Genomic DNA, 16,355 nt, shown 5'->3' with positions numbered 1-16,355 from the left:
GCCGAAAGTGATTGTAGGGCAGCTAGCCCCCCTACTAGGCCCCCATTTCCCCAAACACATTCAATCAAAATTTTGGGATATCAATTTTGCTCAACGTAGTTGAGAAACCCGGAAATTATGTATTCAAGGATGACAACCCCCCACTACCTTTAGGACAAGGGTTTTAAGTTATGCCCCGGGGGCATTTAAGGTTTATATAGAAAGGCCGATCGTATAAACTTCGGAAAGGGCTCATTGGATTGCTAATCAGAAGTTTTAGTACCCCTTTTCAGATAAAAATGTAACTGTATTTAGTGACTGGTTGGTATTGAGAAGGTTTGAAATTCTTAAGTAATATTGTAGTTGCATTCCGTTTCTGTGGTTAACTCAAGTTGTGTGAATTTCCACTTTTTATCAACATAGTAAATTTTTGAAAAACAAGAGCTAAGAGCTGATATGGCGCTTGTGACGACGCCATAAGAGCCAAGAGCTCATATGGCATGAGCTCTAGCAAGATTCTAAGAATCAATAGATTGATTTAAAAGGATAATCAGAGGCTTAATGCCGGTCGGGATTTAAAATAAGAGCTCTGAGTCACGAGGTCCTTCTAAATATCAAAATTCATTAAGATTCGATCACCCACTCGTAAGTTAAAAATACCTGATTTTTTCTGATTTTCCCTCTCCCTTCAGCCCCCCCCAGATGGTCGAATCGGGGAAAACGACTTTATCAAGTCAATTTGTGTAGCTCCCTGAGACGCCTACCAATTTTCATCGTCCTAGCACGTCCAGAAGCACCAAACTCACCAAAGCACTGAACCCCACCCCCTAACTCCCCCAAAGAGAGTGGATTCAGTCCGGTTACGTCAATCACGTATCTATGACATTTGCTTATACTACCCACCAAGTTTCATCCCGATCTCTCCACTCTAAGTGTTTTCCAAGATTTCCGGTTTCCCCCTCAAACTCCTCCCAACGTAAACAGATCTGGTCGGGATTTGAAATAAGAGCTCTGAGACATTGGTTCCGACTAAATATCAAATTTCATTAATATTCGGTCACCCATTCTTAAGATAAAAATACCTCAGTTTTTCTAATTTTTCCAAATTAACAACCCCCAGTTCCCCCAAAGAGAACGGATCCTTACCAATTGTCAATCTCGTATCTATAACTTGTGCTTATTTTTCCCATCAAGTTTCATCCCGATCTCTCCACTCTAAGCTTTTTCCAAGATTTCCGGTTTCCAAGATTTCTGCTTCCCCCCTCCAACCCTCTGTGTCCCCGGATCCGATTCGAATTGAAAATGGAGCATCTGAGACATAAGATTCTTCTATATATCAAGTTTCATTAAGATCCGATCCCCCATTCGTAAGATAAAGATACCTCAATTTTCACGTTTTCCAAGATTTCCGGTTTCCCCGCTCCAACTTCCCCAATGTCACCGGATCTGGTCGGGATTTAAAATAAGAGCTCTGAGACACGATATAAAACAGTTTGTGGTAACGAACTGTTTTTTACTGTTTTAAAAAGTAGAGCTGAGAGAAAGAGTCAAACTTTAGCGTAAAGAGCGGGGTGTTGAGGAGGGAACAGCCCCTTTTATATAAGGAGTAATTTCTGTTCGTTTTAAGTTTTAATATCGCTCCTTACTTTCAGTTAAAAAAAAAACTTTTTTTTAATTTAATCATTCTAAATATCAAATTTCATTAAGGTCTGATCACCCGTTCGTAAGTTATAAATACCTCATTTTTTCTAATTTTTTCGAATTACCCCCCCCCCCCCCCAACTCCCCCAAAGAGAGCGGATCTGGTCCGGATATGTCAGTCACGTATCTTAGACTTGTGCTTATTCTTCCCACCAAGTTTCATCCTGATCTCTCCACTCTAAGCCATTTCCAAGATTTCTGACCCCCCAACTCCCCCCAACGACACTGGATCCGGTTGGGATTTGAAAAAAAGAGATCTGAGTTACGATGTCCTTCTAAATATGAAATTTCATTCAGATCCAACCACTCCTTCGTAAGTTAAAAATACCCCGTTTTTTCTAAAATTTCAGAATTAACCCTCCCCCCAACTCCTCCAAAGAGAGCAGATCCATTCCGGTTATGTCAATCACGTATCCAGGACTTGTGCTTATTTTTCCCACCAAGTTTCATCCCGATCTAGTTTCATCCCTGATCAAGTTTAATCACTCTAGGCGTTTTCCAAGATTTTAGATTTCCCCCTCCAACTCCCCCCAATGTCACCGGATTCGATCAGGATTTAAAATGAGAGCTCTGAGACACGATATCCTTCCAAACATCAAATTTCATTAAGATCCGATCATCCGTTCTTAAGTTAAAAGTACCTCATTTTTTCTATTTTTTTCGAATTAACCGTCCCCCCATTCCCTCCCAAATGGTCGAATCGGGGAAACGACAATTTCTAATTTCATCTGGCTTGGTCCCTGATACGCTTGCCAAATTTTGTCGCCGTAGCTTATCTGGAAGTGCCTAAACTAGCAAAACCGGGACCGACAGACAGGCAGACCGACGAAATTTGCGGTCGCTATATGTCACTTGATAGATACCAAGTACCATAAAAATCGATGCGATTCCACTGATTCAACTAGAGCAAGGAGTCCCAACCCCAAATCCATCACTACGTCAGGGGGGGGGTGTTCCCCTGGATTCAAAACTGGGTGGGGGGTAGTTACCCTCCGATCACTTTGACTCTTATAAACTGAACTAGAGCTTCTGATCACTAATACAATGAGCTCCCTCCAACCTTCATATGACCACGCTTTCTGTAAAAACCTAGTATGCCCACACGCTTATCTTCCTGTTCTTCCAAATTTTTTGGACTGTGAAAAAAAAACCTAAGCCTTGGCTATTCTAATTGTAACATCTTTAATGCTCCCACCGTCTTTACTAATAATACTACGAAGGTGAGCGAAGTTGCCCTCCTGATCAATCTTTTCGTTACCCAACGTCACCTTTTCATCTTCGCTTATTCCTAGCCTTACTGACTTAGTCCTCTTAACATTAATTTTCAAAGGTATTTTAGCACCCTGAACTTGCAAAACCTCTAAAAGTTCATTCATTTTGCCCACACTTTCGTCTAGGATGTTTAAATCATCAGCATAATCTAAATCCAGGAGAGTTTTTCCTCCCCGTTTGATTCCGTTGCCTCCAATTGCTTTTCCTATGCTCCTTAAGACAAAGTCCATCAAAATGATCCATATATAGGGGGACAGAACACAACCCTGCGTAACTCCTGATTTAATACAAAACTAGCTGCTAACCTCATTTCCTACCTTATCCGCATCAGTGTTATTCTCGTACATAGCACTTCAAAAAATTTGTGTATTTTTCATAGCAGCGTCGTGACCGTTTTTTTTTTGTCTTGAAGATCTGTCACTTTGGCTACTTATTTTGGGTTAATTTCGGTTCAATACCCCTGTATTTATAATAGCCTCAACAAATTCTGGTATGAAATGAAATCCTTAAACCAGTAAAAAGGATAAATAAGGGGACATCCGGGGTTTGACATAATTTTACAAGACTAACGACGTTTGTTACGCCAGCTTTATAGGCAAAGAAATTGGACAGCTAGTAATTTTTCCGGATTTTTAGGAAAAGAGGCATTCATGGAAGTTCCCTACTATAGAGAATGCACATGACTAGGCTTGTAATGACACAGCTGGACTAAGCTACGGGCCCTACTGTCCAAGACGTCGTATGCCCTCCTTTTGAGGCAGTTTACTTCTTTACTGGGTGTCCGAACGTTTAATTGTGCCCACAGAATCCATGACCCTTCAATCGTCGTGGTGTTGTTGCTCCGAAATTCTGCTCATCTTCATACGATAGCCAATTATACCAACCATAGACAAAGAGTTGTCACCTCTAGTGATTTATGACTATTTCTAGTGGGTTTTTATATTGCCTAGACAAAAAAAAATAACTAAATCAGCACATAAATCACTAGATTATGGAAAGAATCACTAAATCAACCAAAAAATCACTAGAATCTAATAATTTTTTTCACTGGGTGGCAACCCTGCATAGACTTAGCAATACTTGTAATGGTAATCCTAACGCAAGGCTCAAGTCGAGTATAGCAAGAAGGAGGGAGGGAGGGGGCTACATAGGAATTTATTGGTAGGGCAGCTCAGTTGCATTTAATTTTAATTTATCACTGCATCCGCCGGGAGATTCACATCTTAATTAAAAAAAAAAATGCCTCTCTAGAGAAAGACGTTGCTATATCGCACGCCAGGTGGGCAGGCTGCAGACTTAACGGATCAAAACCGCCCCCCCCCCGGTGAAGTATGAAATGCATTTACGAAAATGTTAGTTTTGCACATATTTTGAGCCTTACATCAGTGAAACCTTATCCTGAAATTATTTGGATAAAAAAAAAAAAAATCTAGTTTTGTGGCTTAAAACGATGCTACAAAAAATCAGTTAAAAAAAAAAAATGCAATTATGTACTTATAAAAACAATGTCTCTCAAAATGGCCCGCTACAGTAAAATTCCCTTAAAACAGTCTTTAAACCTAATAGTGTTGAGCTTCTATATCTTACCATACAAAAGACATTTACACCACGCTGGTACGTTTTAGAAAGTTGAACTTGTCAATTTGGGGATTCCCCGGTTTAATATTTATCCTGCAAGAACCATAAATAATATTTTCAGAGAAACAGTATCATTTCGTACGAAAAAAAGAGTATTTATAACCTTACGTCATTGATCAGAATAGATATGCTTTATTTAACCCCCCCTAATCTTTGAAATGGTTTAGTCGCATACGTGCCTTTCCCTTGAATAGCCACGTTTTTCAAAATACCTGGTTTATCTGTACTAGGCTTATGTGGATAATTTTTATTTCTATAAATATAACGCGATTTTTAGAATAATTTACATAATCTGTGAAAAACGTGATCGATCGATCGCGTGATTATCTAACCAGGCAGAGCTAGCGCGCGCTCCTGGGAAAGTTTGCAACAACAAAACCTCTTATATAATTTCAGTATGAATTCAGCTTTTGTGAGGAGAGGATGTGTGTATGTCTTATGAATGTCTGAAATTATTAATAAAGTTAAATTTATTGAAAATACTTGGAGTCGGCGGAGAAAAATGGGCGAAACAAGTAACCCAATTAAAAGAACGAGACTAAAAAGTTTTACTGATCATAGGATGAAGGCTGAACAATGCTTTAAAAATATTCAAAGGCTTGGGCCGAGTCTACACTCCCTGATGTCCTATGCCGATTCCTTATGCAATATATCCCGTATCGACGAAGCATTAGATGTATATGCAACTGCATTAGAATATGGCGATCCCCTTCTTTTTCAAATGGACACATTAGTGAAATCGCTGATTAAATTATGGTGTAGTGAAATACAACGGATAATTCCCAAAGAGTCGAATGCATTTAGTTGTGTTAAGTGTGAAGGGGTTCTATATGATCCAGTGACGGTTCTATGTGGGCATAGTTTGTGCAGACAGTGTTATGAAAAATCACCATCGTCTGCCTGTGCTAAATGCGGTACGCGGAATCAACAAAGGCGGGTGTGTACTGAGCTGAAAACTAATGTAGTGATGCATCAATTGACGAAAAAATGGTGGGATGGAGAACTGAGTGCCACTGTTCTAAGGAATTCAGGAAATGTCCATTTTAAAGAAAACCGGTACGAGGATGCCCTTAAAAGCTACGATGAAGCGATTAGTAAAGGTTGGTTCCATATTTTTGCTGGTTCAGGTATAATATAGCGCTGGATAAAATTCTAGTTAATTGACTTCTTGCTATCTTGGAAAGGGTTTAGTTTAGGAAAATGAACTTTCAGGGATGGGTCTACAGGCTAAAGTATGTCCCAGGAAGGTATTTTAAAGTGCCCACCTCCACTCCTTCTCCCTCTAGAGGGGCTCTGAAATTTGCCTACATGACAGGTCTACCTATTGAAATTTTGACAAAACAACATTTTACCTTAATTTTCACTTACTAGTTGCTTTTTCTCTGCCTTTAGTTCTGAAAATGTAATCCCTGTTATTTGAGAAGAATTTTGAGCCATATCAATATTTTTTTTTTCAAAATAGGCTAGGCTATAGGAAATGTATTTGCATATCTTTAAAACCTTATAAAATGGGATTGAGCAAAGTTTTGAAGCTGAAAACAATTTTGTTGTACTTCAGTTAAGCAGAAGATCTATTTTACAAGGTTTCACTTTTATAACGCACATATTTTAAAGGTCATCAAAGGTCAGGGCCCTCTAGAGGGAGAAGGAGTGGAGGTGGGTACTTCAAAATACCTTCCCGGGACATACTTTAGCCTGTAGACCCATCCCTGAAAGTTTCATTTTCTTAACGCAAAACCCTTTCCAGATAGCAAGAAGTCAATTAACTAGAATTTTACCAATTCTAGTTAATTGTACTTTGATGGTACTTTTGCCATCTTGGAAAGGGGTTAGGTTAGGAAAATGAAACTTTAAATAATGGTCCAGGGTCAAAATCATAATCTGGGAAGGTATTGCCAAGCTTCCATGCTAACCTCCTTTTGATTTATATGTCTTAGAAATTTGCCTACTTGACAGGTCTATACCTATTGAAAATTTGACAAAACAACATTTTACCTTAATTTTCAGTTATCACTTAAACTTTTTCTGATTTTGGTTCTGGAAATACAGTTCCTGTAATTTGACTAGAAATTTAAGCTGGATCAATGGGTTTTTCCTCAGTTTAAGAAATGCAATTGTAGATCTTGTGAAACCTCATAAATTAGTATAGAGCAAAGCTCTGAAGCTGAAAACAGTTTTGTTGTAGGCTAAGCAGAAAATCTATTTTGCAAAGTTCCACATTTATAACACTCAGTTTTTCAAAGGTCATTAGAGGGAGAAGGAGTGGAGGTAGGTACTTAAAAGTACCTTCCCAGGACAACCTTTAGTCTGTAGACCCATCGCTGAAAGCTTCATTTTACTAACCTAGCCCCTTTTCAAGATAATAAAAAGTAGACAAATTAGAATATACCACTTTTCCACTCTCTGTGAGGAAACCCTAAAATTCAGGAAGCTACTTCAAAACATTTAAAATACTTATTTAGCTTATATCATACCTAAAGGCGGTTTCATTCAGTAGTAAATATTTCGCTGTTCAAATTATTTCTTAATATTATTTTGTTATTTCTTCATAGTATTTTATATAATCCTCTCTAAGAGCACACTAGCTATACATGACATTCGAGAAAAAAAATAGATAAAAAAATAATTAAAGAATATCCAAGATAACGAGGGCGATATTATTTCTTCATTATATCTTTATATTATTCACATATTATTTCTTCTAGTTCATTCCTGATGCAAATGAGAGCCAATTCAAACTTTAACTCCCCTCCTTAATGTGCAAATAAATACCCTGAATTGGTATATATAGGGTAGGGGATAAAATTCATTGCGACAAAATTGATTATTATGTTTGAAAGAGCATAAAAAGGGCATCGATTGGTATGTTCACTTTATTTTTAAGTCAATAATAATAACAGCGGAATGCTTACCGATTCTTTTTATACGAGCTTTCCCTCCCTGTTGGACAAATATACTTGTCACGCATCAGGGATGTTGTTCTAACATTTTTATTTGGGGAACCAGAGGGCCATCCAGAGAGTCAAAGGGTATGGAATATTTACTGATTTTTCCTCCCGGTTATTAGGGGTGCAGATGGCCCTTTGAAACGACGCCACTTTATAGCTCAACCCAAGTTATATAAGTTATATATAACCTACTAGCTGTATTTTCAATAGCGCGACTTTATTCCTTGTATTAATTTAATGGTAAAAAAAAGTGATGAGAAGGAAAGATTCACGCTATTCAAAATCGATTGAACCCAGTATAGTTAGGGCTAGGCCTATATATTTGTCCATTAGGGGGCTTCGCGATATTCGCATAGTGAACTAACTGGAGAGAAAGAAGCATGCTAAGAAAACTTCATAATCTGCAAAATGATCGTAGTTAAGATATTTTGCATGCAAATTCACTATGCTTTACCCTTCCCCCCTAATGTGCAAATATATAGCCCAAATTATATATATCCTATCTTGAGAAAACAATTCTTACTTCATAATATGCAGAATAATAATAGTTCTCACATTTTGTATGCAACCCCGGTGTACTTTACCCCCCCCCCTTAATGTGCAAATATATAGCCCAAATTACATATTCCCTGTCTTAAGAAAACAATTTTTGCTTCATAATATTCAGAATAATCATTGTTCATAGATTTTGCAAGCAACCCTTCTGTACTTTGCCCCCCCCCCTTAATGTTCAAATATATAGCCCAAATTATATATTTCCTATCTCAAGAAAACAATTCTTAGTTCATAATATGTAGAATAATCATAGTTTACATACGCTGCATGCAACCCCGTCATACTTTACCCCTCCCCCCTCCTTCGATGTGCGAATGCATAGCCCAAATTATATATCCTATCTATTCTCTCTATGCATCTAAGTTGTTTCAACCTGTGGCATAATTTACGGGTGGCAGAATACATTGAAAATATATAATTTGGGTTATTTGTTTGCACACTAGGAGGGGACGGTTGGGGGTAAAGTATAGCAAGGCTCCATGCAAAATGTGTTAACTATGATATTTCTGCATATTAGGAAGTAAGAATTGTTTTATTAACATGTTTCCTTCTCTCCAGTTAGTTCTCTTAAATAGCATACCTCTGAATTTTATAGTGTTTTCTTATGGAGAGTGGAACATAAAAGGTCAACCGTTGGGCTTCTTCAGAAGGAGACATGCTAGAACTAAAAGAGACTCATTTTAAAATTGCTAATTTATGCTTATTTCCTTGGTTTGGTTGGCGTTTTTGACAATTTACCTCCAGCCTATCTATAATGTTCTCATATAGCCTTGGGTTATGCAGAAAAAGTAACGTAATAATTCATGAAAAATGATTCAAAAGCAGCTGAAGAAGAGGGCGGGAATAAAGAGATCTGATTCATCGACGCTTGCTGCGTAGGCTATTACGAAGTAAGAATTCCATCATTTTTGGTTGATTTCTTTGAATAGCGTAGGGCTACATGGGACCATCAAAGGGGGCTAGGTATGAATTGCGTGAACCAAACCACGGGAATACAGCATAAAATTAGCAAATAGAAAATGTACCTCTCTTTGTTCTAGCATGCATGTCTCCTTCTTAAGAGGTCCAATTCTAGATCTTTTGCAAGTGGAACCGCTAAACTGGTACAATGCTTTTTCCAGATATAGTAATCCCTGCAGTCATTTGCCCCCCCCCCCAGTCCTTGGCTAATGGAACCAAATAGCCCCATGCTATTTGGTTCCCCTTCTTTGTACAACAGTTGGTTAATAATGTCAAATAAAGCCAATATATTATAAACAAATATCAACAAACTTTTATACACCTTAGGGCTAAACCAGTCCACATTATGGGGGCTGAGATGCAGTTGCGACGGTAGTGAGTATTTCGTTTGTAAAGAACATTAAATGGAGAATATACTGGTATATTTGTTTTTCCTATCTGCTTTCTGCCCTACAGTAACTATGAATACTCTCTAAGAGCCTACTAGCTGTACATGACATTTGACCAAAAAAACGAGAAAAAAATAATTAAAAAATAACCAAGAAAACGAGGGCGATATTCAACTAGTAGAAAAAAACAAAACAAAGGGAAACGACGACATGCACCAATCTAATTTATTAATGGTCTTTCATTTATTCTGGCTTGTTTTTTCTTTGTTTCTTTTGCTTTGTTAATGAACACTTCAAAAGGTTGTTGTATGCTTTTTTTTAGCTCTGAGGACGGCTTGGTGGAGGACCTTGCCGAAATATCTCCTTTTTATATTTTCGCTTTGTCTTTTCCACTTGCTGAAAATCTTCCTCGTTTTCTTGGTTGCTTTTTAATAATATATATATATATATATATATATATATATATATATATATATATATATATATATATATATATATATATTACTTTTTCGTTTTTGTCAAACATTATAGTAAGTATACCTGTATCTGTTCGCCTTAGTAAAAGTTCGGCTTAAACTCTCTTCTGTTTCAAAATACGATGAAGTAGCCTAGCTCGAAAGAATTATATATTTTTGTTTAGTCAGAAAAGGGTAATATTCTTAATGAAGTGCTTTTTACTATCTCGGAAAGTAGCTGAATTATTGAATGAAATTTAAAGGGAGTGTTTCCAAAGCCTAAACAAAGCCTGGGGAAGGTTAACGGATTTTTTTCGGGGGGGATTCACACAAAAGACCTAAAAAACGCATACAAAATTTGTCTGTATTCCTTTTTGTCACGTTTTTACAAGTCGCATTTTTTTTTTGGGGGGGGGGGCTCACCCCCCCCCCTGGATACGGTATTGATCATAATGAAGTAGGCCTATTCTAAAATATGATACTCTAGTAACAAAATTATGAAAAAACTACAACAGAGAATTATGAAAAGCAGGCCGCCCAGAACGTATTATATTAAATACCTAACGTAACCAACTCTTCATATCAAATATTTAATTAAAATATATCTGCATAGTAGTTTATCTCACTCAGGCTAAGCTAATTGGCTTCGAGTGTACACAGAGAAAACGGTTTAACAGCACATTAAGAGCAACAGTGTGGTCGCTATAATGCGTTAGTACCCTAATCAATAGTCCTTCCTTATCTTGATATTAGGCCCCCATTCTGGTGGGCTGCACCAGGGATATTCATAAGGGGGGATACCGTCCCCCCACCGCATTTGAAAAATACTGTTTTATTTATCCATTGGCAGAGTACTTTTCTGTTTTCGTTGGAAAAAAAAAGAATTTACCCCCTCCCCTATATTTTGAAAAGTGTAACTTGCCCCTCACCTCTACAGTCTCGTGATTTGACGCCACTGGGTTAGTCTTGGCCCTATGCTATGTGCAAAACCTCCGAAGAGAACATTATGATAGTAAAATTGTTACCTTGTAATATAAGTACTTTATAATAAAACTACTCCTCCTTTATAATTGCTGTTACTTTAATTCATGGCTTGTTCATCATATTTCGAAACTATCCGAAATAATATTATTCACAATTGCGTTTTACCGTGTTGGAAATGTTCGAGTCTCTTAATTTTTAATAATGCCGATAAAAATTGTTCAATTTTTTAATAACGTCGGTCATCGGTTTTCTGGGAAATGCTCGAATCTGTCGATTGTATTGTTATTACAAAAATGGAGAAAGGTGCACATATTTTAAATACGGAAAGACACAATGATAAACATATTATTTCAAAACATAAAAGGAAATAATTGAAAAACATGAATTAAAATGGAAGAGACCTTAAAAATGTAGTCTATACGTCTTTTTCTTATACATATGGTAAAGTAAGCGTATTGTTTTCTGTAAAGTTTTATATAACCTAGGACTATATCTGGTCCCTTACGTGGAGAAGGTACAATTTTAACGGTAGGAAATTAATATATGGGACGGTACAATCCTTTTGTTATTGTATTGTTTCCTTTTAAAGGGTGAATCTTGATGCATTATTAACGTTTTTTTAATCTACCTTCAACCTTCCCCCTCCAAAGAGTATTGAACTTTGATGATTGTGGACAAACTTAGTGTTACTGAAATGAAACTTTCCAAAATAGATGAAGAGCACTCACTCACTTATCCGAAGGAAAGTGTTAAAGACTGCAAAACTTTCCTAAATTCTGACGTGTATGGTTTTAAATAATTTGGTAAAATATGTCTTGCATTTGAAAAAAAAATATTTTGATGCCGTAAAACGTTACTCAAATCATCGGATGTGTCCCAAAATCGAAAGTAAAAAAAAAGAAAAAAAAGGAGACCTAACCCAAAATCAAACTGTCAAAACAAACCATTCTTGTGCTTAATTACAAAAACACCCTTTGGAATTTTGAAATTATAACCGTCTTAGCTGTACGTTAGATAAGTCTTCTATCCGCAGGAATAGGGAACTATTAGCTTATAATGTAAATTGGTGTAACTTTGAAAGGTTTTGATAAAATCAGTTAGTTTGAAAGCTATTATATTATGCAATTGAATAACTAGTCTGAAAATCAAATATTTAATAGCATATTTTAAATTTGAAAGTAATTAATTGCTACCTTTCACTCATTGTCATAGTTTCGTCACACCTAAAACGAGAGAGTGGATATTTCGCTATTTGACAGAGTTGAAGAAAGTGAGATTCCTTTGGTAAAACATTATGTACTGGTCTCATTTGCTGAGGCATATTTGCATCATCGACAACCCCCCCCCTTACGTAACAAAGTAAAAACGAAAACATGAACTATAAGAACGCTTGCAAAGCCACACTTCGACCCTCGCAGGGGAGGAGGGTGCAAAGCGTCGTCCCCCTTGAAAATTCCAAATTTTCCAAGTCTCTAGACAGTGTTCAATTTATTTCTTTTTTATAATCCCCCCCCAAAAAAAATTCTTCCTACGTGCCTGGCGTGGACTATCCAATTACGTTGAAAGCTCACAGTGATTTCACGATAATTCCGATATAGTCCACTAGCTGGTCTATTTTCGAAAAAAAACTATTTTCTCGAAAAACAAGGATTACACAGTGGCAACTGAAGAAATTTGTTGCAAATATTAAAGAAAACGTCTGAATAAAATGAAGTGGTTTCAGGTGGTCAATTCCATCTAAAATTCTTTTTAATTTAGAGACAAAGAACGTTCTTCGTTGTTATTTCAAGTTCTAATTTCCTGAAACTCTTGACAGTTAAATTTGTATTTTTCTTTCGTTGAAGAAAGACTTGATTAGACGTAATCAAAGAATTAACTACAAAAAACGCTTGAATGAAAAATGCATAGTTGCCCGGCATATAGGTGGACGGTAGTGGTGTTAGTAGGGGGCAGGGGGGGGGGTTAATTTGCACCCAACATTGGCTCTTCTATATTTCAAAAATGTTTTTATTTGCATTTTATATACACCACTGGTGTGCGGGGCTCTTCTGGTATGTTCTCTTCTCCCAAGAGATTTTTTGGATTTTCCCTATTTGAGCCACTATTTTCGAAGCTGCGTTCCCCAACAGATATTGCGTACGTGTTTGTCCAGGACTACAGATTTTCGTCGGTAGCTAACGCCAGGAAAAGGGGAGACAGCATCTATATGCTATATCGTTTGTTCTCTGCTGTAAATTCCCTGACTCACGATCCTGCTTCGGAAATCTCCGACAAGATCTTTTGCCATGTGAGTCAAAATCACATGTCGTTTCTTATTTTTCGTCTGCGCGTGTATGGCTTACAAAAGGGTCATTTTTCTCAGTTGGCTCGCATCCCCGGTAAGAACGTGTTCATCTGGTTAATTTATTGTATTTGTTATTTTATTTCCGAGAAAACTTTTGCCGCTTGAACTAATGCCGGCATTTTCTAATATAAAAAATAGCTGTTTCGAAATAGAACACTTGTTCTAAACATTCGAGAAGCTCTTGTGTGGAATGCATTTCGGGGATAATGCCGTTTTTCTTTCTTTTTTTTTTGGGGGGGGGGAGGAGGAGAAGGTGTTGTTTCCGCATAACAGGAAACATCGGACGGACTATATTGAAATTTGAGGACATTATCGAAAGAATTAAAAAAAACCGATCTTTCTGGGCTGTTGAACGTCGTTCGTATATCCAACAACGATGTAAGTATTTCCCAACATTGAATTACGTCGCTATAATGTTAATTAATGTTGGAAGAACCGAGGCCTCGGATAGTTTCATTTCTGATTTTCTTCCCTATAACAATTACTAATCATTGTATAGTTTATATAAAACCATACATTGTATAGTTGTATAGTAATCATTTAGTTGTATAGTAAGTAATCAGTATTCAGTATAGTAAGTAATCAGTATAGTAAGTAGTCAGTAATTAGTAATCAGTAGTTGTATAGTAATCATATAGTTGGATAGTAATCATTGTATAGTAATCATTGTATTATATAAATTTTAACGTTTACTGAATTAATCATCTATTGCAGCTCCCACAGATCATTTACTTTATGGAAATCGATCACAAACTCTCTTAAAAATCGGGAAGCCTCACGAAGCTCTTCAAGATGCAACTGCTGCCATCGGGTGCAAACCTCAATGGTACAAGGTAAATCACATTAAGAAAAAAATTACTTGCAATATTTTATTTTAAATGTTGAGACTACGAAAAATGTTTATAAGCAATTTGTAATAAAATAAGCAAATAATGTGCATGGTGAAATGAGAATAATGCATGGTCAGATGAAAAAAAGAAACAGCTATATTTGGGTTTCTTAGGAGGTGGCCAAAGCAGAAATTTTGAAGATGCTTACAAGGACGAAGAATGTTTACTGGTAAGTTAGCATTCAAGTTCATATAGGGGTGGCTGCCACCGACTGTTGGTGTGTTTTAGGGGCGCTTTTGTTTTAATTCGTGAACTTGAAAAATCTCAGACCCTAGAGTTTCTCAGGTATAAAGTTTTTCAAATTTTGGTATCAAAGTTCGCTGGACATTCTAATGTTGAAATGATGTATGAAGGAATAATGTTGATCCTCAAGAAAATGTTTTTAAATAGTCAGGAATTACTTGCCCGAGATTTAACGTTTCCTTCAATCGTGATTTTGACAAAGATCATAGAAAAAGAAAAAAAGAATTGTAAAAAACTTGAATTACTAAATAAATAATTACCAATAGAAATTTTTTTTGAAAAAATAACGATCATCATCCATACCTTACAATATCTTACTATAGATATCTTAATATAAGTTTTGTCGTCCTAATTTCTTTTTGTTCTTTTTTTTCGTTTCGGAAAACCGTGATTTTCAAATACCTTTTTTTTGGTGGTTTCGTAACTATGAAGTTTTTTATAGGAGTAGGCTATCACCTTTCGTCTGTGTTGGAACGTTGAACAGTGTAAATAAATAATTAAAATTAAGTTAAATTTGACAACGCTTTTTGACCGTAACAATTCAGAATTGACTGTTTTTAGGGAAGCTATATCTCTTTAAGTTGTTTGGTGCCATATATTTTTGTTGTTTTTTGTGTTTGTTTGTTTAATTTGATGCCCGCTAGTACCAAAAAATGCATAAATTTTCATTAAGAATCGATTTTAAGCCAATTCAAACGATCAGATTTCGTTTTCATTGCGCTTGGTGCTGCTAGAAATTTGTTTCTAAATAGGCAACTCTATGTGCCTTGGAATGAACTTTTTTATCCGTCGCAGTTTCGAAAAAGAATCTAGAAAAAGACAAAAATATTAGGCAAACACCCACCAATCTATATGGTGAAGATCATTTACCTGATATTGAACTTTTCCCTTTGTTTAGGCAAAAAAAACTCTTTTTGAGAAAGTAAAGATCATCATTCATATCTTACAATATTTTACTATAGATATCTTTATATAAGTTATCGTCGTCCCAATTTTTTCTTCTTTTTTTTGTGAACTCGCGGAAAAGGAATTGTAGCTAGAAACCATTTGCTATTAACAATCATAAAATGTTTTAATTGGGCTTGAATTTAGAAAATGGGTATCTAATCTAATCTGTTAAAAAAACTTAAAACAGAGTTTGAAAATAAATGTAATATAAAACTGTAAAACACAGAAGTACACAACTTTTTCTTAAACCAAAACGTTTATAAGCCATATTTTTATTCTAAACGGTTTTAATTTGGCGTGAAAAATCTGTCGACTATTCTGTGTTTGCTCGCGTAAAAACGAGTTTTTGTTAAACTTATTAGGGATAATCTGTTAGAACGGGGTAAACGGGCCTTAAAATGCTGTATGCCTACCTTACCCGGATTTTAGACTTTCTGATTTTCAAAACTACGCGACAAGCGTTTCCAATTAATGCGTAACTTCTTTGTTGTTCTTTGTATCCTGACTATAAACCTATCTATTTATTGCTTAGAAAAAGATAATTATAATAATGCAACTGCCTAGTGAGCTTAAAATTAGACTTTGAGTAGCCTATGTCTTCTCTAGCAATTTTAGCACCTTTCTGTATCTTTCTAGATGTTCCTCCTTGGGTTTTGTATGTTTAGACACGTAATAATGTGAGCCTTGAGGCAAGTTAATTAATAAATGTAGCTCCCGTTTTTATTTTTCCTTTACTTAAGACAATCCTCTCTGTTTACATTGCATATAATCATTTTTTTAAATGTTTAGTGCCCCAAGAAAGTGGAACAAATAAATAAGTAAAACAATCAAACACAAACTAACAGCCACGGACAGATACTAACCTAACCTTCTGTCATGAAATCTTGTTTGGTCAGCTTTATGAGACCAATTGAAACTTTATTGCGCATGAAATACTAATCATGTGTCCACTTTATCAAATAAACCTTCCGTTTACGTGCCTACTAGCCAATAACGCAAAATAGTGTGGGAGCTCGTGACCTTGACTTTGGTCTTTCCGAGCTTTATCG

At 36.2% G+C, this 16,355-nt stretch overlaps 1 protein-coding gene across 4 annotated transcripts in view; it reads left to right on the top strand.

Annotated features, from left to right (window-relative positions):
• The window catches only part of LOC136043976 (LON peptidase N-terminal domain and RING finger protein 3-like), a 95,533-nt gene that overhangs the window by 37,191 nt on the left and 41,987 nt on the right, over positions 1 to 16,355 (top strand). For 3 of the 4 annotated variants that reach the window (XM_065729059.1, XM_065729060.1, XM_065729061.1), the window contains exons 2-3: positions 5,152 to 5,690; positions 13,940 to 14,058. In XM_065729059.1, the coding sequence (XP_065585131.1) occupies positions 5,153 to 5,690; positions 13,940 to 14,058 (657 nt within the window). In that variant the 5' untranslated portion in view covers position 5,152. Of the gene's footprint in view, positions 1 to 4,975; positions 5,691 to 13,939; positions 14,059 to 16,355 lie in introns of those variants that run through there. The other variant, XM_065729058.1, reaches the window with a different exon arrangement.

This window comes from Artemia franciscana, chromosome 2, assembly GCF_032884065.1.
Source record: "Artemia franciscana chromosome 2, ASM3288406v1, whole genome shotgun sequence".
Lineage (NCBI taxonomy): Eukaryota > Metazoa > Arthropoda > Branchiopoda > Anostraca > Artemiidae > Artemia > Artemia franciscana.
Note: the sequence above shows the minus strand (reverse complement) of the source record. Positions and strands in the feature narration are given on the sequence as shown.